Source organism: Scyliorhinus torazame, chromosome 13, assembly GCF_047496885.1.
Source record: "Scyliorhinus torazame isolate Kashiwa2021f chromosome 13, sScyTor2.1, whole genome shotgun sequence".
NCBI lineage: Eukaryota > Metazoa > Chordata > Chondrichthyes > Carcharhiniformes > Scyliorhinidae > Scyliorhinus > Scyliorhinus torazame.
The window spans coordinates 59,866,170-59,884,744 of record NC_092719.1 but is presented as its reverse complement, the minus strand read 5'-3'; the positions used below and the strand labels follow the sequence as shown (position 1 = coordinate 59,884,744).

The following is an 18,575-nucleotide window of genomic DNA, read 5'->3' as shown; positions in this document are numbered from 1 at the left end:
AGTCCTCACATGCTCCCTATTGTTGTGTGCGCGCTTCTCCTGTGGGGGGGGGGGGGCAGGGGTAAAAGGCAGCAGTGTTAGGCAGGTATATGAATGCACGCCATCGGTTGCGCGTGCATTGCAGAGGTTAAGGTTAGGGCTGAATTCACTTGGGGATATGGGGAGGGGGGATATGGGGGGGGATATGGGGGAGGGGGGGATATGGGGGAGGGGGGGATATGGGGGATATCGGGGAGGGGGTGATATGGGGGAGGGGGGATATGGGGGAGGGGGGGATATGGGGGATATGGGGGAGGGGGGATATGGGGAGGGGGGGATATGGGGAGGGGGGATATGGGGAGGGGGATATGGGGGAGGGGGGATATGGGGATATGGGAGAGGGGGGATATGGGGGAGGGGGGGATATGGGGGGGGATATGGGGGATATGGGGGAGGGGGGGATATGGGGGAGGGGGGATATGGGGAGGGGGGGATATGGGGGAGGCTCACCCTGCCTGCTCTGACGAGGTCGTTCACCTTCTTGTGGCACTGGGTGCCTGTCCGTGGTGTCAGGGCCACAGCGGTGACGGCCTCTGCCACTTCCCTCCACAGACGCCGGCTGTGGCATGGGGCAACTCTGCGGCCGTGCCCGGGATACAGGGCGTCCCTCCTCTGCTCCACCGCGTCCAGGAGCGCCTCCACATCGCGTGACTCGAACCTCGGAGCTGAGCGACGGCCAGCCATCCAGTCGGGTGTTGCGGTCGGGTGTTCCGGTCGGGTGGGGGGGAGCAGCGCGGCCTTATGAGCCGTCACGCCGTGCAGCGCGTATGACGCTGCACGGCGTGAACCACTGCGCAAGCGCGGATCCCGTTACGTCGCTGTTAGCCCATTTCGGGCCGGAGACTATCGACCCATTTTTCCGACGTGACGCAAGTCGGATTTGCGCCGTTTTGTGCGCCGATCGGCGGACTTTCCGCCGATAACGGAGAATTTTGCCCCAGGAAAGACCATTTCAACTTCTCCAGCTCACCATCTGTTGACTCATGATCACTTTTTAGATAATTTCATCTTGCTCTTTCATCTCCCTGACTCTGAAATTAAGCCTTTATCTGTTTGCCACTGTGACTGAGTTCAGGTGATGCAAACAAGTGCCCTCTAAGTCGAAGCCTTCCCCATCCGCCCCCAAACAGACCCTGATCAATAACCCACCCCTGCAATTTCTCAATATTTGCTGCCCAGTAATAATACAACAAGTTAGGTAATGCTAACCCCCCCCCCCCCCCCCCCCCCCCCACCCCCCAACCCCCGTACCGCCCAAACAGGAGTCAAAATTAACTTGTTAACCCTAATTTAAAAAAAATTTAGAAAGAAGGACTGGGAGACATTGAAACACAAACAAGAATCGTGGAAGAATGTTCATCTTAACCGTCTGAACCCTCCCCGCCAAGGACAATGGGAGTGCGTCCCATCTCTTCAAATCCACCTTCACCCCCTGTACCAGACTGGCCAGGTTCAACTTATGTAACGGGGCCCAGTCGTGAGCCACCTTTATTCCCATATGGGCGGCACAGTTGCACAGTGGTTAGCACTGTTGCTTCACAACACCAGGTCCCAGGTTCGATTCCTGGCTTGGGTCACTGTCTGTGCGGAGTCTGCACGTTCTCCCTGTGTCTGTGTGGGTTTCCGCCAGGTGCTCCAGTTTCCTCCCACAACCCTCGAAAGAAGTGTTGTCTGGTAATTTGGACATTCTGTATTCTCCCTCTGTGTGCCCGAACAGGTGCCGGAATGTGGCGACTAGGGGCTTTTCATAGTAACTTCATTGCAGTGTTAATGTAAGCCTACTTGTGACAAAGATTATTATTAGGTACCTAAAGCTAGTCCTGGCCAGCCAAAATGGTCGCCTCTCCAGATCAGCTGCCTTCCCTGGAGGGTTCACCAGAGAAACGTTACTCTTGTCATGTTCAATCTATATCCTGAGAAGGAACCAAACTTTTGAAACATCTCCATCATCTTCCCCACCCCTGTAACCACCCGCAGCTTTCTCCCCAGTCCAAACCCATATTTAATATCAGACATTTCAGGGAAGAGAATAACAAAACGTACACCCACACCCTATCCCTAAACATTTCCATCCATGCAGTAAAAACAAAAAAACAAAAGAACCACAAATCCATAAAAAGGGCACGAAAATAGCAAAACACATCATAAAAACGAACAATCTGATGTGATCAATAACATCTACTCCAGTCCATGCTTCTTCACAAAGCAATTCACCTCCTCGGTGATTAGTTAGTAGATTTATTAAGTTAATGTTTTTTAAGCAAATTAAAAATATAAATTTTTCTGAACATTTTAGCTCTCATCTTCAATCCAGTGTGTAGGTCCTGATCTTTAATTTGCTGTATGTAAACACATTTAAGTGCTTTAGTTTTATGATTGGGAGTATATTGAAATCATTTAAATTGTATTTTTGAACAGCCTGGTGCCCTCCCTCCAGCTCCATGCCATAAATGCCCAATAAAGAACATTGCAGTACCGCTGCACAGATGTAGAGGTGACAGTCCAAAGAAGTGCAGGTTAGGCGGATTGGCCATGCTAAATTGCCCTTAGTATCCAAAAGGTTAGATGGGGTTACTGGGTTACGGAGATAGGGTGGAGATAAAGGCTTGGGTGGGGTGCTCTTTCCAAGACCCGCTGGAGACTCAATGGGCCAAGTGGCCTCCTGCTGCATTATAAATTCTATGATTCTCACCAGAGAGATCACTGGGGCAGTTAATTCATCATCAATGCCAGTGCCCTTGCTTCACCACTTATTGCAAAATCCAGCCCTTAGTGTCTCATAATACTGGTGGCGATGAGTGAAACATGACTGCTGAATATTATGACTGTAGTCACTTCTATAGAAAGGGACTGGTGACCAGAGCTCGCACCCAGAATGTGAGATGTGTGCGAGATGTGGAAAAGGTGATCTGAACTTTTTTTCTTGCTTCTGCAGTGAGGCACATGGTTCATCGGTGTGTCCGGTGGAACAATCTTCTCTTGTTTTTTGGGACTCATGATATTAGAGCAGAAATAATATAAATTATTTTCTGGCAGAAAAGCTACTTTGCTTGTAAGAGAATACTTCATAGATCATAGAATTTACAGTGCAGAAGGAGGCCATTCGGCCCATCGAGTCTGCACTGGCTCTTGGAAAGAGCACTCTACCCAAGGTCAACAGCTTCACCCTATCCCCATAACCCAGTAACCCCACCCAACACTAAGGGCAATTTTGGCCATTTAAGGGCAATTTATCATGGCCAATCCACCTAACCTGCACATTTTTGGACTGTGGGAGGAAACCGGAGCACCCGGAGGAAACCCACCCACATACGGGGAGGATGTGCAGACTCCGCACAGACAGTCACCCAAGCCGGAATTGAACCTGGGATCCTGGAGCTGTGAAGCAATTGTGCTATCCACAATGCTACCGGCTTAGCACCAGTCTAATTTGTGCAATTCTTTTGTTGTTAAATGTATTGATGTCAATGTCATTGCACATTTTCCAGTTCATTGGGGATCCAGCTATCCAACATTGTGGCCTTCGATTACTTTGCTCCATCACTGATCATTCAGGTGCACCAGAAATGATGAGGCGAGGGGCTTTAGTCACTGTGATCCATACTTTGCAAATGCATCCTACTAAACGAGGTAGGAAAAGTAAATGTTATTGTCAACTTTTTTTCTCAGTCTTGGTGTTTATAAATAATAGTGTTTATAAAAAATGTTTTATTGGAAAAGGAAATTTGTATTGACAGAAACCATGTTATTCTTCATGGGTAAATAACTTGTTGACTCTCAAGTGAGGTAGAGTAAGGAAATACAAGATTTCCATTTGTCAGTACTGTTCTTGCTGTCTCCCCATAGGGAAGGAGAGAAAGCAACAAAAGCTATTGATGGGTGTGTGAGGATGGAAAAGTAGTGCAGGACCAAACCCAGGAAGGAGTTGGAGGAGCGTATCTACCTTCGACCACCCCATTGAATGCATCGGCATAGTTTTCTAGGCATAATCTAACCAAATTGCAACACAGTCCCATGACGCGCATTTAGCCGGGTGTTTCCCGGTGCTCGCAGCGCCTAGAAACACCACGCTATCTATCGGGTCTATGTTGCAATCCGGGGCCTCAGCAGGGAACACCCCCAGCGAGGCCACATTTCATCCTATTACCCCGCACTGAGGAATTCTGCTTTTTAAAATGGCATCCCGATCTCTAGAACTACTGACGTGAACCCCAAACCCCCCCAGAACCCTGGTCTGGGAAAAATGCCAGCATCAAACCCTCGCACTGCAACCTGGGCATCTTGGTAGTGCCAGGCTGGCAAATAAGTGCCACTACCAGGGTGTCAGGCTGACAGTGTCAAGGTGTCCAGGTGGCACCGACAGTGTCAGGTACCATTCTGCCTGGAGGGCAATCACCTGGGGACCTCTGATCCTCTGGGAGACCCCCGTCAAGAGCCGTTTCATCTGGTCCCCATTTGCTCACCTGACGTCTCTGAGGCAAAGGGATCCGAGGGCATCGGTAGATCAGACGAGTGTATATTAGAGTGAGACTAGCCATCTCCCTCTAATATGCACATTTGCCAGTTTGTGATCCTGCCCACAATGGGCAGGATTCAGATTGCGTCATAGAGTCATAGATGTTTACAGCATGGAAATAGGCCCTTTGGCTTAGCTTGTCCATGCCGCCCAGTTTCTATCACAAAGCTAGTTCCACCTGCCCGCATTTGGCCCATATCCCTCTATGCCCACCCTGTCCATGTAACTGTCTAACTGCTTTTTAAAAGACAAAATCATAGCCGCCTCCACCACTGCCTCTAGCAGCACGTTCCAGATACTCACCACTCTCTATGTGAAGAAATTTCCCCTCTGGTCTCTTTTCTATCTCTCCCCTCTCACCTTAAACCTATGCCCTCTCGATCTAGATTCCTCTCGCAAGATCCCAGTAGATCGCACGTTCAGGCGCAATGCGTATGGTAAAGTTTGCTCTATGTGTGAGACATGTCAGGGACATACAAGCTGTATTTGTTGCCGACTTCTTATCATGGAAAGAACAACTCCACTCAAAATGCCATCTTTCACATCCATATTTTTGCATTACCTCAACATGGAAATGAAAACAAATATGGTACAAGTAGCAAAATAAACAATTGTTCATCAGGTATAGCAGTTGAATGCCTGAATGCCAAAGAACAAAACTAGCTGTGAAATGTCACGTGTACCGAGGTACAGTGAAAAATATTTTTCTGCGAGCAGCTCAAACAGATCATTTAGTACATGAAAATAAAAGAAAATAAAAAGAAAATACATAATAGGGCAACACAAGGTACACAATGTAAATACATAGACATCGGCATCGGGTGAAACATACAGGAGTGTAGTATTAATCAGGTCAGTCCATAAGTGGGTCATTTAGGAGTCTGGTAACAGTGGGGAAGGAGCTGTTTTTGAATCTGTTCGTGCGTGTTCTCAGACTTTTGTATCTCCTGCCCGATGGAAGAAGTTGGAAGAATGAGTAAGCCGGGTGGGAGGGGCCTTTGATTATGCTGCCCACTTTCCCAAGGCAGTGGGAGGTGTAGATAGAGTTAAAGGATGGGAGGCAGGTTCGTGTGATGGACTGGGCTGTGTTCACGACTCTCTGAAGTTTCTTGCGGTCTTGGGCCGAGCAGTTGCCATACCAGGCTGTGATGCAGCCGGACAGAATGCTTTCTATGATGATAGAATCACAGTGACTTTGAACCTGACTTAAAACCTTGCTGACATTGGAAACCTATAAAGAAAGAAGAAACCTTAATTTGCACAGTGTCTTTCATGGCCTCTGGATATTCCAAAGAGCTTTACACCCAATTAATTAATTTTGAGCATAGCCATTGTCGTTTTGTAGGCAATTGTGGCAACTAATTTGCTAACCGCAAACTCTGACAAGCAGCATGAGGTAAAAACCTTGGCGTTTGGTATTGGTTGAGTGATAAATGTTGGCAAGGACACCAGGAAAATCTCCAATGCTCTTTTTTGAATAGTGTCATTGGACCTTCAAATGTGCAGCTGTGGCTGATTTTTTGTGCAGCAATCGTGGGAGAGGATTAATTCATAACTTGCTGTTGAGGCAAGAGTGGTAGCCAAGGTAAGAATTCTGTGCATCAGCTTCAAGGATTGCAGTACTTCAAATGGTTAATAGGCTAGCTGGACCACATTATGTTAATGTATTTATAGTTATTCTTGGGATGTGTGTAATGCTGACAACACTACATTTATTGCTCATGCCTGCTTGTCCCGAAGCAGCGGTAGTCGGCCTTTTTCTTGAACTACTGCAGTCCTTGTATTAATGTTGTTCCCACAACGTGGTCCTGGGCAGGAAATTCCATGATTTTACCCCGCAAGATGAGGATACCCCAGATGGTATACGCACAAATCAAGATACTGTGTGACTTTGACATGATGATACACCTATAATCCACCTGCCCGTAGCTTTTTAGAAGTTGTGAGGTTGGGTGACGCTGGGGAGATTGCTGAATGCATAACTATTCTATCATGAGATGTAACCATAATTGAAAACAGTTGATTTTGGTGTTTTCCGTAATTAATCATTCAATGTGTTTCACATTTTTTTGTTTCAGAAATTCAGTACCTGTGTCTGAAACTTCTGGGGATTCTTGTTCCGAAAAAAGATTTATGTCCTTCCCTCTTGGGTTTGGTGGCAAAGATTTTGGTGGAAGCATTACGGAGATATGAAGAGGACGTAGAAGTGCAAATACAGGTAGGTTATTGTAAAAGCATAATTGCGTGAAAGCTAAAGAAGTGGTCATACTAATTTCGGGTTATTTTTAAATCCTTCTTGAACACATTTCAGTTTTGGGTTTTTAAAGGAAGGCATATTTTGACTTTTCGGTTAAAATGAGGATTTGTTATGTGCTGATGAGTCACATTTAAGTGTTTTCCCCAAAGACTTATTCAGAATTGATACTTTGTTGGTTTGTCTGTGCATGAAGTCTCCAGTCCCAGATACTTTGCGAGAGGGAATAGGGGAAATGCATAATTATTTCTTCACGGTTATGCTATTGCACACATAGACACTGGGCATGGTGAGCTGTCTTGGCATTGCAGCTGTACAGCTTTCACTTTTGGAAGTAAACATTGCCACTGAAGGGAAGACTATCTATTTACAATTCTCTTGAATTCTGAATGAGAACTTGAATTCTATTTAGATTAAGGGATTGTAGATGCTCTTCCGCTTGTCTCAAATGAGCTCAAATGAATTGTGCAAAGTTCCAATCTATTTTTGAAATGAGGTCTTGATCCACAGTAGAATGTACATGCACAGAGAACAAAAGCAAGGAAGCTGGAGGGTGCAGAAAAGATTTATTCAAATGGTACCAGGATTGAGGGTCATCAGTTCTGTGGAATAGCTGGAGTTGCTATCCTGAGAGAAGAGAAGGATAGGAGGGGATTTTGTATTCAGAATAATCAATAATTTTAATAGAGTAAATAAGGTGAAACTTTGCAATGTCGCAGATTTAAGATGACTGGCAAAAGAACCTTAAGTATATTGAGTTCTTGTGATCTGGAGTACATTGCTCGAGAGGATGGGGGAAGCATATTCAACAATAACACTCAAAAGGAATTGGACACTTGAAGGGAAAACATTTGCAGGGCTATGTGGAAAGAGAGAGGGAAGTGGGATTAATTATAAAGTTCTACCAAAGAGTCGACAAGGGCAAGATGGGACAAATATCCTCCTTCTGTGCTGTATCTTTCTATGTATCTGAGTGCCATAATGGCCAATAGATTATCACTGTCACTCAAACCACATTTCAGGTTAATGCATGAAAGGAAGAAGGATATAGAGAAAGAATACTCTAGTTAAGATGCATTTTTCGCACACAGTTCCTTGATGGGAGATTGACGAATGAGCTGAATGAGCCATGTATACCTTTGTGCTTGTGTTGGCAGTGCAAAAGTGAGGTTGTCTGTCTTTGCAGTAAAATATCATTTGGCTGACAAAACATTGCAGATCCTTGCCCCACCTTTGATATGATTTCAACCATTAATGCAATATTAGAACATTTAAATGATTCTTTTACGTTCTCTTGGATTTATTAATTAACTTTGAAAGGCAAGGTTTGATGTCATTAAATAACCAACTTATCACCTGCCTCATTCACATGTTTGAAATGTTTAATCGGCATTGCGATTTTTCAACAAGCGCCTCACTGCAGAAGCCTTGACAGAACTGAATTAAAAGTAGCTTCCTAAGACATCTCTTTACCTAAAATCTCAAGGGCATTGAATCTAGAGGTTGAAAGTAATTTTACGTACAGTAGAAATGCTTATCAAATTGCAATTAAATCCTTATTTCTTTTTAGGGTTTCCAAGCAACTTTGACGTATTTCAAAACCATACCGTCTTCTTGTGGAGTTTTCTTCAAGGAAGGCATTGATAGATTTATTTTTCAGCAGGTGACAGATTGCAGAAGCAAACAGGTTATTTTAAATTTCCTTCTCGTTATCAAGAGTTTGAGGTGCTTTACTTTGAATTTAGTTTTGGCAGTTGTTTTATGCTGCTCTTTTTTGTTGTTGAAATGATTAGCTACAAAGCCTCCTCTGCAAATGCTTGTCTAAGTTGGCCATTGATCGTGGAATAACAAATCAGATGCTTGAGAATGCTTGCTCAGAAAACAATGTCACGATGGCAGAATATTTAATCATCTTGGAGGCCGATGTCAATTACAAGTCTAAAAATGAATCACTAATTTATCAGGTAAATATCATTTTATTAAAATGTTAAGTTGGCTGAAACTCTATTTCTGCTCCCAAGAATGATTGTTTACCAAATTTCAACATGGCCAGTAGTAGGATTGTGGCCCGAGTTATGAAACATGGGCATAAATGGATATTTCGGCTTTGATATCAAAACAAAAATTGTTTGTTGGTAATTTTGTCACTCAAAAATAAGAGGATTTGGGTTGGGTGGGAAGTTGAAATGTTAAATGAAATTTGAAATCCGAATCCAATGTGCCTTGAATTTGCCCACTTTCGGTTTTAAAGGATGCAAGGTAGAATAAGGAACAGGTGACTAATCCACTCCCTGTAGGCAGGTCAGTCATTAAATATTTTAAAGAGGCTATATGCCTCTGTTTCAACACGGTTTCTATTTTAACGTCTGATAGCTGGGATTCCTGGGCCATGGGAAGCCTAGCAAGGAAAAAGAGACGAGAAGGACTAGAGCTATAAAGTAAGCATTTCTACAGCATTGCTTGTGAGTCATAAGGAGCAGATGCATTTCCTCCAGGCCCAACAGGCTAATCCTCAACAACTTTGCTGACTTCCTCCCAGTCCCCATCCCAATTTGCAGTGGCTGATTGTTATATTGTCCATATCTCAACATCCAGGGTGACACCACCCAGATCTGATTTGGGAAGTTTCCAAAGTGTAGGAAGTAAGCTCTCAGCAAAAGTATTGTGGGAAAACCTTTGCGCACTGGTCACCATCATCTAAATTCTATGGCTAGTAACGTAGGCGACCATGGTTTTCCAGGCTTTCCAATTTTAGTAACTGTGGATTAACCTAGTTGGAGATCTGGTTGAACCAATTAATGTCATCTTGCTACTTCCTTCACTGGAAGCCTCTCACACTTCTTCCATTAATCATTCCAGAGGTAATTAAGTACTCCAACTTTTCTGCATGGATATTATATCTGAAGAACTTCATATACTGTTTTTGAAATTATTTAAGACTTCTCTTGGTCTTCCGGCCTCATTCAATATCATTTAGTTATTTCCCCTTGCGTTCCTTCTCATGTATCTCATTTCAAAACTGTTGATTTTTTTTGTTCCTCTTTCCCAAGCTTCACACTCATGATTCATTACCGATCAGACATTTTAGTACATTGATTCTCATTTCAAGACTCAAGCTGACATTTGTTAGAATGTTGCTTAATTTTTTGAAAATACTTTTGGCTTGTGCAATACTTCTTCAGATTTGAGTACTACTTTTGACATCTGATGATACTGTGCTTCCTAGATAGTTGAATTGTTTGATGTGCTCGAACTTCCTTCAATTTACTTTGCGAATTGGAATGTTATTTTACTTTGTCATTGACATAGTATATGTTTTCTTGCAGTTGAGTGTAAGCCCATGTTTACCACTTTTCCAGGTATTGATTAACTTTTTGCATGTTTTCATCCGTTGCTACAACTACAATTGTCGTCAGCATAGCAGATATTATTGATGGCTCTCCCTCCTAACGTTATAGCATCCATCCCTTCAATTCCTCTGAGAATGTGATCACTGTAAAGGAGGAAACAATCTAGTAAGAGACTGCAATCGCGTCTAGCTCCACTTTTGATCACTTTCCAATTACTGAATTTGTTCCGTAGCTGTTTGCCACTACCTGATTCCAGTAAATATTCCCAATAAATTGAAGATCTTTCCCATTGATGTAAATATGTTCAATGAGATGTTTCTGTTGGGCTTTATCAATAGTTGTAGTATAATCAATAAAACACAGGTTGAGGTAGTTTTACATTTCAATGGCTCTTTCTTCAAAGGCTTTTAAAAGATATATTACATTTTGTGTTCCTTTATCTTCTACAAAGCCACAGTATGCATTTGAAATTTCTGTTTTAATTTTCTCTGTTATTCTGGAGATAATCTTTACGATGTGACACATCAAACTGATTTTTCAATAGATCTTCGTGATTAAAACAGACTTTTATTCGGTCTTCAGGGGTAATGTTAATGTTGTAGATCTTGATTGATGATAATAGTCAGTTTTTCTGTTCCTAACTCTTCTGTTGCTCATGTCATTTCACCCAGTCACACTACTTTCCCAATCTTAATCTTCAGCATAAGATCTACTTCTCATTTTTAATTGGCAGTCAAGGTCCTGGAACATTGTTGTACAATCTTCCTATATATTCACAACCGTCTTTATCTTATTTGTCCTTTTTCCTTTAGAATCAAACCATTCCTTGCTTTAAACCATCCACTGGGGCTACAAGCTGTTCTCCTTCCGGAAACGCCATTAACAAGCTGGCAAATTTCCTGAGGAGGTGCGCATGGGGGTTCTTCTTCTCCGCGCCGGCAATGGCGGAGACTTACAGAAGCTGGCGCGGATGGAAAGAGTGCCCCCAAGGCACAGGCCCGCCCGCTGATCGGTGGGCCCCGATCGGGGGCCAGGCCACCGTGGGGGCCCCGCCTGGGGCTGGATCCCCCCCGTGCCTCCCCGAGGACTCCGCAGGCCGTCCTCCAAGCCAGGTCCCGCCGGGATGGACCATGTCCATTTCACGCCGGCGGGACTGGCCAAGAACGTGCGGCTGCTTGGCCCATCGGCGCCCGGAGAAGTGCCCGGGGGGGGGGGGGGGGGGGGGGGGTGCGCTGCCAACGGCCCCCGACCGGCGAGGCGTAAACCCCGCCCCTGCCAGAAAACCGGCGCCAGTGAATACGGCAGCCAGCGTCGGAGTGGAGGGGCGGGATTCACGCCACCCCCCGGGTATTCTCTGACCCGGTGGGGGGTCGGACAATCCCGCCCCATATGTTTGAAATAACTTGATTGTTCCAACAGTACCAATCGACCCATATGTCACTTTGGTTGTTATGCTCTCTGAGACCATGTGAGCCGACAATATCTTGTACATAAGCACCTTCTAACTTTGCATTTGGGACCTCCCATGACAATGCTGAGGATATTTTGAGAAACACACTGTTGTCTTCCGTGATTTACTTGTGATGTGGAGATGCCGGCGTTTGACTGGGGTGGGCACAGTAAGAAGCCTTACAACACCAGGTTAAAGTCCAACAGGTTATTTTGTTTGATTTGGTGTGATTTAGTTGTTCAGAGAAGACTTCAACGTCCCTATTCGACGCACATTGGTTTAGCGCATATATTTGTACAATGCTCAAGTTGAAAGGAGTACATCATATTCTGACAAGGAAAGTTCTTTCAGAAACAACCCAATATACTAAAAGGGATTTGCAATGCTTTTGCTCAAAGGTCACTCTCACCCCTTTTTCATATTTATTGCCACCTGAGTAGATAATGGCTCCATCCATGTCTTGGTACTTCACAGTCCCCCTTCCCCCTTACTTCACAGAAACTAAGAATATGGATTGACAATCTGCACATCTCTCGAGTGGCTTTTCCTGCTTGATATAATGCTCTAATGTTCCAAGTAATTTTTTGGTGTGAGTTTACTTTTCTTGTGCTTGTTCTTAGGGCTTGCACAGCACCATGATGATGGCCCGGGTCGTCTTTCTGTTCATGTTTGCCTGTACCGAACAAGTTATTGATGAGTGGGGCCAAGCCCATTTACACTGTTGTCTAGATAAGAATTGTTTGTACTGACCATATCTGACAAGGGAAAAGGGAAGTCTGAGGTGGTTTCTCATTTCCTTTCTCGTGTGTTTGGAAGAAACGTAGAAACATAGACCTTCTTCCCAGAGGATCCTCTGCTTCCCACCAGCCAGCCACTGTCCTCCGAGATTGCAACTCCTCCGCCTTCACTACTGTTCAATCTGTTGGACCTGCTGTTTGTCATCACATGTAACCCTGAGCATAGGACCTTTCCTGGTATAACTAACCAGGTCAGCTGGACCTGGGGCTAGTAAAAAGGCAGGGTTGAGCATGCACTGGAGATCATTCAGATATCACTGCCGCCCATGTTTCCACTAACAGGTTAAAAAAGCAGCTATGAGTTCTGAGAAATTACTGCATTCTTGTCTTGCTTTCAGTCACAAGTTTCAGGAAGCATAGGAAGGACATGATGATAAAGTTAAATGTTTTGAAATATCAGTCTAATTACGTAATTAGCATTTTAAAAATTGGTAAGTAGTCTAACAGGCCCCCAAGATAATTGTAGCAGTCAGTATGTTTGAGCCAATAGATTGGCTTGCACTTGTTCAGGTATAGCCCACCCAGTACCCGCGATTTGCAGCCTACCTAAACACATACACTCCTTCATATTAAACCTCCACCCATTATATGAGGAAAGAATGCAATGTGCTTTGTTTGGACCATGAGAAGAATAAAAACTGCTTCCTGCAATTTTGTTTGATTACATTAATAAGATTTGAATTTTAACAGCTTCTTGATGGTTTTCATAGGCTTGTAAACAAAGCAACAACCCATTGTTAGTGGAGCTTTTGCTTAACAGTGGAGCACGTGAGCAAGATATTCGGAAAGCATTAGACGCCAGCATTAAGATGGGTGATGATAAAATCATAAGCGTGCTTTTACGAAAACTTGGACTGGATCAAAACAATAAGGCCATTTGCCTGGGTGGACTTCATATGGGCAAGATTGAAGCTGCTTGGCTACTTCCATTGTTTCCTGATGAGAGGTTTCCCATTTCAAAACGACAGCTGAGTAAGTCCATGAAAAGATGGTTTGACTTTAATAAATTTAACAGTTAATGTCAGTGAGGAGTGGAACTAATATTTTCTGAGTGTGTTGTGTTTATGCTTTGTTTTTCATAGAATCCCTTCAGTGCAGAAGGAGGCCATTATGCCCATTGAGTATGTACCGACCCTCTGAAAGAGCACCCTACAAGGCCCACACCTCCGTCCCACCTAACCTTACATCTCCGGACACTGTAATAATAATATAATAATCTTTATTGTGTGAAGTTACTGTGAAAAGCCCCCAGTCGCCACATTCCAGCGCCTGTTTGGGTACACGGAGGGAGAATTCAGACTGTCCAAATTACCTAACAGCATGGGCACGATTCACCGATCGCAGGACTAAGTGTCCGCGCTGTCACGTTTCACGACGGCGCGAAACGGGCGTGGGCAGTAGGGATTCTGACGGCGCTGGAGCGGATGACGCCGCTCCAGCCTTACATCCTGGCGCGGACTGGGGGCGGCGGCAACCCGCGCATGTGCAGTGGCGAAGCGCCAACCAAGGCATGCGCGGTAGACTCACGGAACACGCTGGCCCCGACGCAACATGGCGCGGGGGTTCTGGGACTGGACGCGCAACAAAGTAGGCCCGAGGGGGGAGAGGCCGGCCGGCCGATCGGTGGGCCCCGATCGCGGGCCAGACCCCATTGGAGGCCCCCCCCCCCCCCCCCTGCCTCCCTCCCGGTGATGGAGCGCTTTTCCCCTCCCCACAGGCTGCCCCCCGACCTGGGGGCAGCGACCAGGGGTGAACGGCGCCGGTGGGACTCTGCCGTTTCTGCGCGGATGCTCGGCCGGAGAATCAGCGGCCCGGCCGCGGACAGCGGCCCTCGACCGGCGGCGCACCAAACGCGCCGGCACAAATGGCGCCAATTCTCCGCACCTCGGAGAATTGCACGCCGGTGTCGGGGCAGTGTGGCGCAGTTGCAGCGATTCTCTGGCCCGGCGCTGGGCTGGGAGAATCACGCCCCGTGTCTTTTGGGACTTGTGGGAGGAAACCGGAGCACCAAGAGGAAACGCACGCCAGACACAGGGAGAACATGCAGACTCCGTACAGACAGTGACCCAAGCCAGGAATCGATCCTGGGACCCTGGAACTGTTAAGCAACAGTGCTAACCATTAAGGGGCAAGTTACCATGATCAATCCACCTAACCTGCACATCTTTGGACTGTGTTTGGAAACCGGAGCACCCGGAGGAAACCCACGCAGACACAAGGAGAAGGTGCAAACTCCACACAGACAGTGACCCAAGGCTGGAATTGATCCTCGGCCCCTAGCACTGTGAGGCATTGGTGCTAACCACTGTGCCACTATTGTTCAGATTTTAGAACAACTCCCAAGGATTGCAACATAGCAATAGAACTCTGCTATTAAAAACTGCAGGAAGGGCAAATGGGGAACTATAGGACTTTTAGTCTAACATCAATAGGCACCATGGCTCATTCTCTTCAGCATGTGATAACAGAATACTTTAAATATCATTATATGATTTGGCAAAGCGGATTTATAAAAGAAAAATTGTGTTTGACAAATATGTTCGAGTATTTTGAGGATGTAGCTAGCAAGCTGGTTAAGGGGGCACCAATGGATGTGTCCTTTGGATTTTCTTTCTAACTTTTGCTTCCTTCTCAGGCTGTTTACAATGTACAGCCTAAAGGTGGATGACCTGTTCTTAAATGCAGTTCCGAACTTGCTGCTCAGCTGTCTACTAAGGCAGTCTGATGATTACCTACAGTCTGATTTCTCCCCCATCGCCCCTCCCTTGCACCAAGGTTCCTGGCCACTTGGCATCACAATGATGCTGCTGAGAGCGGAGCTCAGCGGAGAGGGGATTTCATCTGAATTTCTAGCCATGCGTTAATGCTTGTATTGCGCCATCTTTATTCAAGACACCGTGAATCTTAATGTTATGTGACTCCACCTATTCCGAGAAACTCCAGTCTAAACCATGCTTTAGAATCATTTCTTAATTCACTGTATGTATAGTTATATCGTGGCTTAACAATAAGCTTCCCATTTTTTATCATACTTTAAGATGCATTGGATTTTTGATATGGTGATTATTTGTAGGCCATCTTTTGTTGGCTTTCACAAACAATAACAACTGTAACCCAGGAAAAATTGTGATTGCTATTTCTGCAATTCATCAATTTGTGCATTTGGAAAATAGTGTACCCAAATTATTTTCCCAATATGGGTTTTGTTTTAAAAGGATTTGGAGACATACATATTGGTCCTAAATATTTTTGCCCCGAACTTCCACCCATTCTTTTTGCCCAGTTCATAAGAGCTATTGGAATGATTTTCGTACAACCTGCCTCAACTCCACTTACTTTACTTCTGGATGCAGACCAGTGTGTCCCATGCTGCGTGTGGGCATTCCTGAAGTAGCAAGTCCAGTAGTGGCATTAGAAAGAGTACTAATTGACCTCAATGATGGGATCAGAAACATGGGCGGGATTCTCTCAGCCCAGGCCAGGCCGGAGAATCGCCGGGATGGGCGCGAATTGCGCGACGCCGCCCCAACGTGGGTCCGCCGATTCTCTGGAGAGCGGAGGATCGGCACCATTGGCGCCGGCGTGGTCGGCGGCGCTCTAATTGGCCCCACCAGGTGATTCTCGGCCCGGGATGGGCCGAGCGGCCACGCAAAGAAACCCGAGTCCCGCCGGCGCCGTTCACACCTGGTCTTACCTGGCGGGACCTCGGCGTGAATGCATTCATGGTGGACAAACTTTTGATCATTAACTTCCATGCTCAGGTGGATCCTTGGCACAACTTCTGCAAAAGGATGGGACAGGATCAGCACTATCAGAAATGCAAAGTTCAAGGACAAATTCTGAATTGTGCTACTCTGAGGAAGCATTGGACAAGAGCAATGATTGCACTGTGTTATCGGATGTGTCAACTGATACAGAAGAAAGCAGCCTATTCGATGACTTGGAAAGTGAAGGTTTGCTTCTGATGGATGCTTCAACAATTTTGCTGATTTTGTTTTTTGCTTTGTCACCAGTTCATTGTTGGTCTTTGTTTCTTTTTTACAGACACAAAGTATTATCATCAAGTCAGGAGTTAGTCCTAGTATTCACTTGCCTGTTTTAAATGCAGGAAATTATTTTGAACATTTATGCTGTTTATTGCATTGTTCCATTGACAATTATGACTATTTTGCATGCCTTTGTTAAAAAGAACAAATGTTTTTGCATGAAATTCTACAAAAATGTTTGGTGTATGGTCCTGTGGCAGGAAACATGGCAAAATATATGGACCCATCTACAATTTTGCTCTGCACTGCATGTTGGGGATTTTATTTTCTGATGACTGAAATGTGGAAGGCAGAATTTATAGGTGCTTGCATGTGTAAACCGAGAAAACATTGATAAATGGTGTATTGGAGTTAAAAGTTTGCATTTCTGCAGCTTTTAGTTAATGTGAATGTAACCTGCATGGCTCAATGGAGAAATTCAAACTTTTAAAAAATCTTTCCCTCCACCATTGGTTTATGTTTGAATTGCAAAAAGGTTGGTTGTGTTCAATGTGTGCTATGAACCAGTTTCTCTGCATTTCCATTTCCTCATTGATTGTACATATCCCAAAATACTTTTTTTCTTTAAATTTAGGGAGTTATGTTGTAGTTCAAAATCCAAACTACCTGTGTACTGGAATGCACAGTGAGTCTACAGTTAATTTGGGTCACAGCAGCTCTCTGGTACGTTAATAAAATGGAGTAAAAAAAGAATGCAAAGTAATGCCAGTATTCTATCTGGTATGCCTCCCATTTTTACTGGCCATATTTTTTATTCCCCAACTCTGCTGATTTCCCGCTTGCTTTCTAATTAATATTTGCTAATTGCTCATTAGTAGGGAGTAATCATGATTCCACAACATACAGAGAAAACAATGGTTTCACGCCAAAAACTGAAATTTGAAGTATCCAAGTTTAAAATAACTCTTCTAAAGTTTGAAAGAACGATTAACACTTCAAAACTAGAAATTCAAACTAATTATGAGAAGGATTGAGCCTGGTCAGGGTCTGGGTGCATGGAGAAGTTTGAGATTCAATTTATGAACAAGGTACATATGCCAGCTGCTGATGATGTTGGATTCCAAACTTTTTAAAGTAATACCATGGGAGTCGTGTAGTGTTTTTAATGTGTTCCAAATAAGTTGAATGGGCAATTTCATATGTGGCAACGGAAATTGGCAATGGTTTTATGCCAGTTGATAAACTGCTACTATAGGTATGTCTAGTTGTTTCAAAAGTGGATCTTTTGAGTTGCAGAATTCCACAGTTCTTGAGTGGAGTGTCAGCTCAAGGCTTCGAAATGAGATTTCTGACAAACAGAGTGCTCCCAACTGAGCTACCTCAGATAGCTTCATTTGTGATCATAGAATTTACAGTGCAGAAGGAGGCCATTCGGCCCATTGAGTCTGCACTGGCCCTTAGAAAGAGCACCCCATTTAAGCTTACGCCCACACCTCCACCCTATTCCCGTAACCCACAAACCCCACCTAATCTTTTAGACACTAATGCCAGAATGGATTCCCATGCATTTCAGGACATAGATTTTCTGGACAAACAGGAAGGTTTTGGCATGGGTGCTTCAACAAAACTATGCATACTTCAGGTTCATAATGATTCCTACATTTATACCATGGGCGAAATTCTCCGGTATCGGCGCGATGTCCGCCGACTGGCGCCCAAAACGGCGCAAATCAGTCGGACATCGTGCCGCCCCAAAGGTGCCCCGCCAGCTGGCGCGGAAATGACATCTCCGGGCAGCACATGCGCGGGGGCGTTAGCGGCCGCTGACGGCATTCCCGCACATGCGCAGTGGAGGGAGTCTCTTCCGCCTCCGCCATGGTGGAGACCGTGGCGAAGGCGGAAGGAAAAGAGTGCCCCCATGGCACAGGCCCGCCCGCGGATCGGTGGGCCCCGATCGCGGGCCAGGCCATCGTGGAGGCACCCCCCCGTGGCCAGATCGCCCCGCGCCCCCCCCCAGGTCACGGAGCCCACCCGCGCTGCCTTGTCCCGCCGGTAAGGTAGGTGGTTTAATCTACGCCGGCGGGACAGGCATTTTAGCGGCGAGACTTCGACCCATCCGGGCCGGAGAATTGCGGGGGGGGCCCGCCAACTGGCGCGGCACGATTCCCGCCCCCGCCGAATAT

The 18,575-nt window shown here is 45.4% G+C and overlaps 1 protein-coding gene across 3 annotated transcripts in view; it reads left to right on the top strand.

The window, feature by feature from the left end:
* lrrk2 (leucine-rich repeat kinase 2) overlaps positions 1–18,575 on the top strand; it is a 280,959-nt gene that overhangs the window by 125,890 nt on the left and 136,494 nt on the right. For 2 of the 3 annotated variants that reach the window (XM_072471650.1, XM_072471647.1), the window contains 8 exons: positions 3,528–3,669; positions 6,634–6,773; positions 8,380–8,496; positions 8,603–8,773; positions 13,117–13,378; positions 16,168–16,359; positions 16,451–16,477; positions 17,027–17,115. In XM_072471650.1, the coding sequence (XP_072327751.1) occupies positions 3,528–3,669; positions 6,634–6,773; positions 8,380–8,496; positions 8,603–8,773; positions 13,117–13,378; positions 16,168–16,359; positions 16,451–16,477; positions 17,027–17,115 (1,140 nt within the window). The remainder of the gene's footprint in view (positions 1–3,527; positions 3,670–6,633; positions 6,774–8,379; positions 8,497–8,602; positions 8,774–13,116; positions 13,379–16,167; positions 16,360–16,450; positions 16,478–17,026; positions 17,116–18,575) is intronic. The other variant, XM_072471648.1, reaches the window with a different exon arrangement.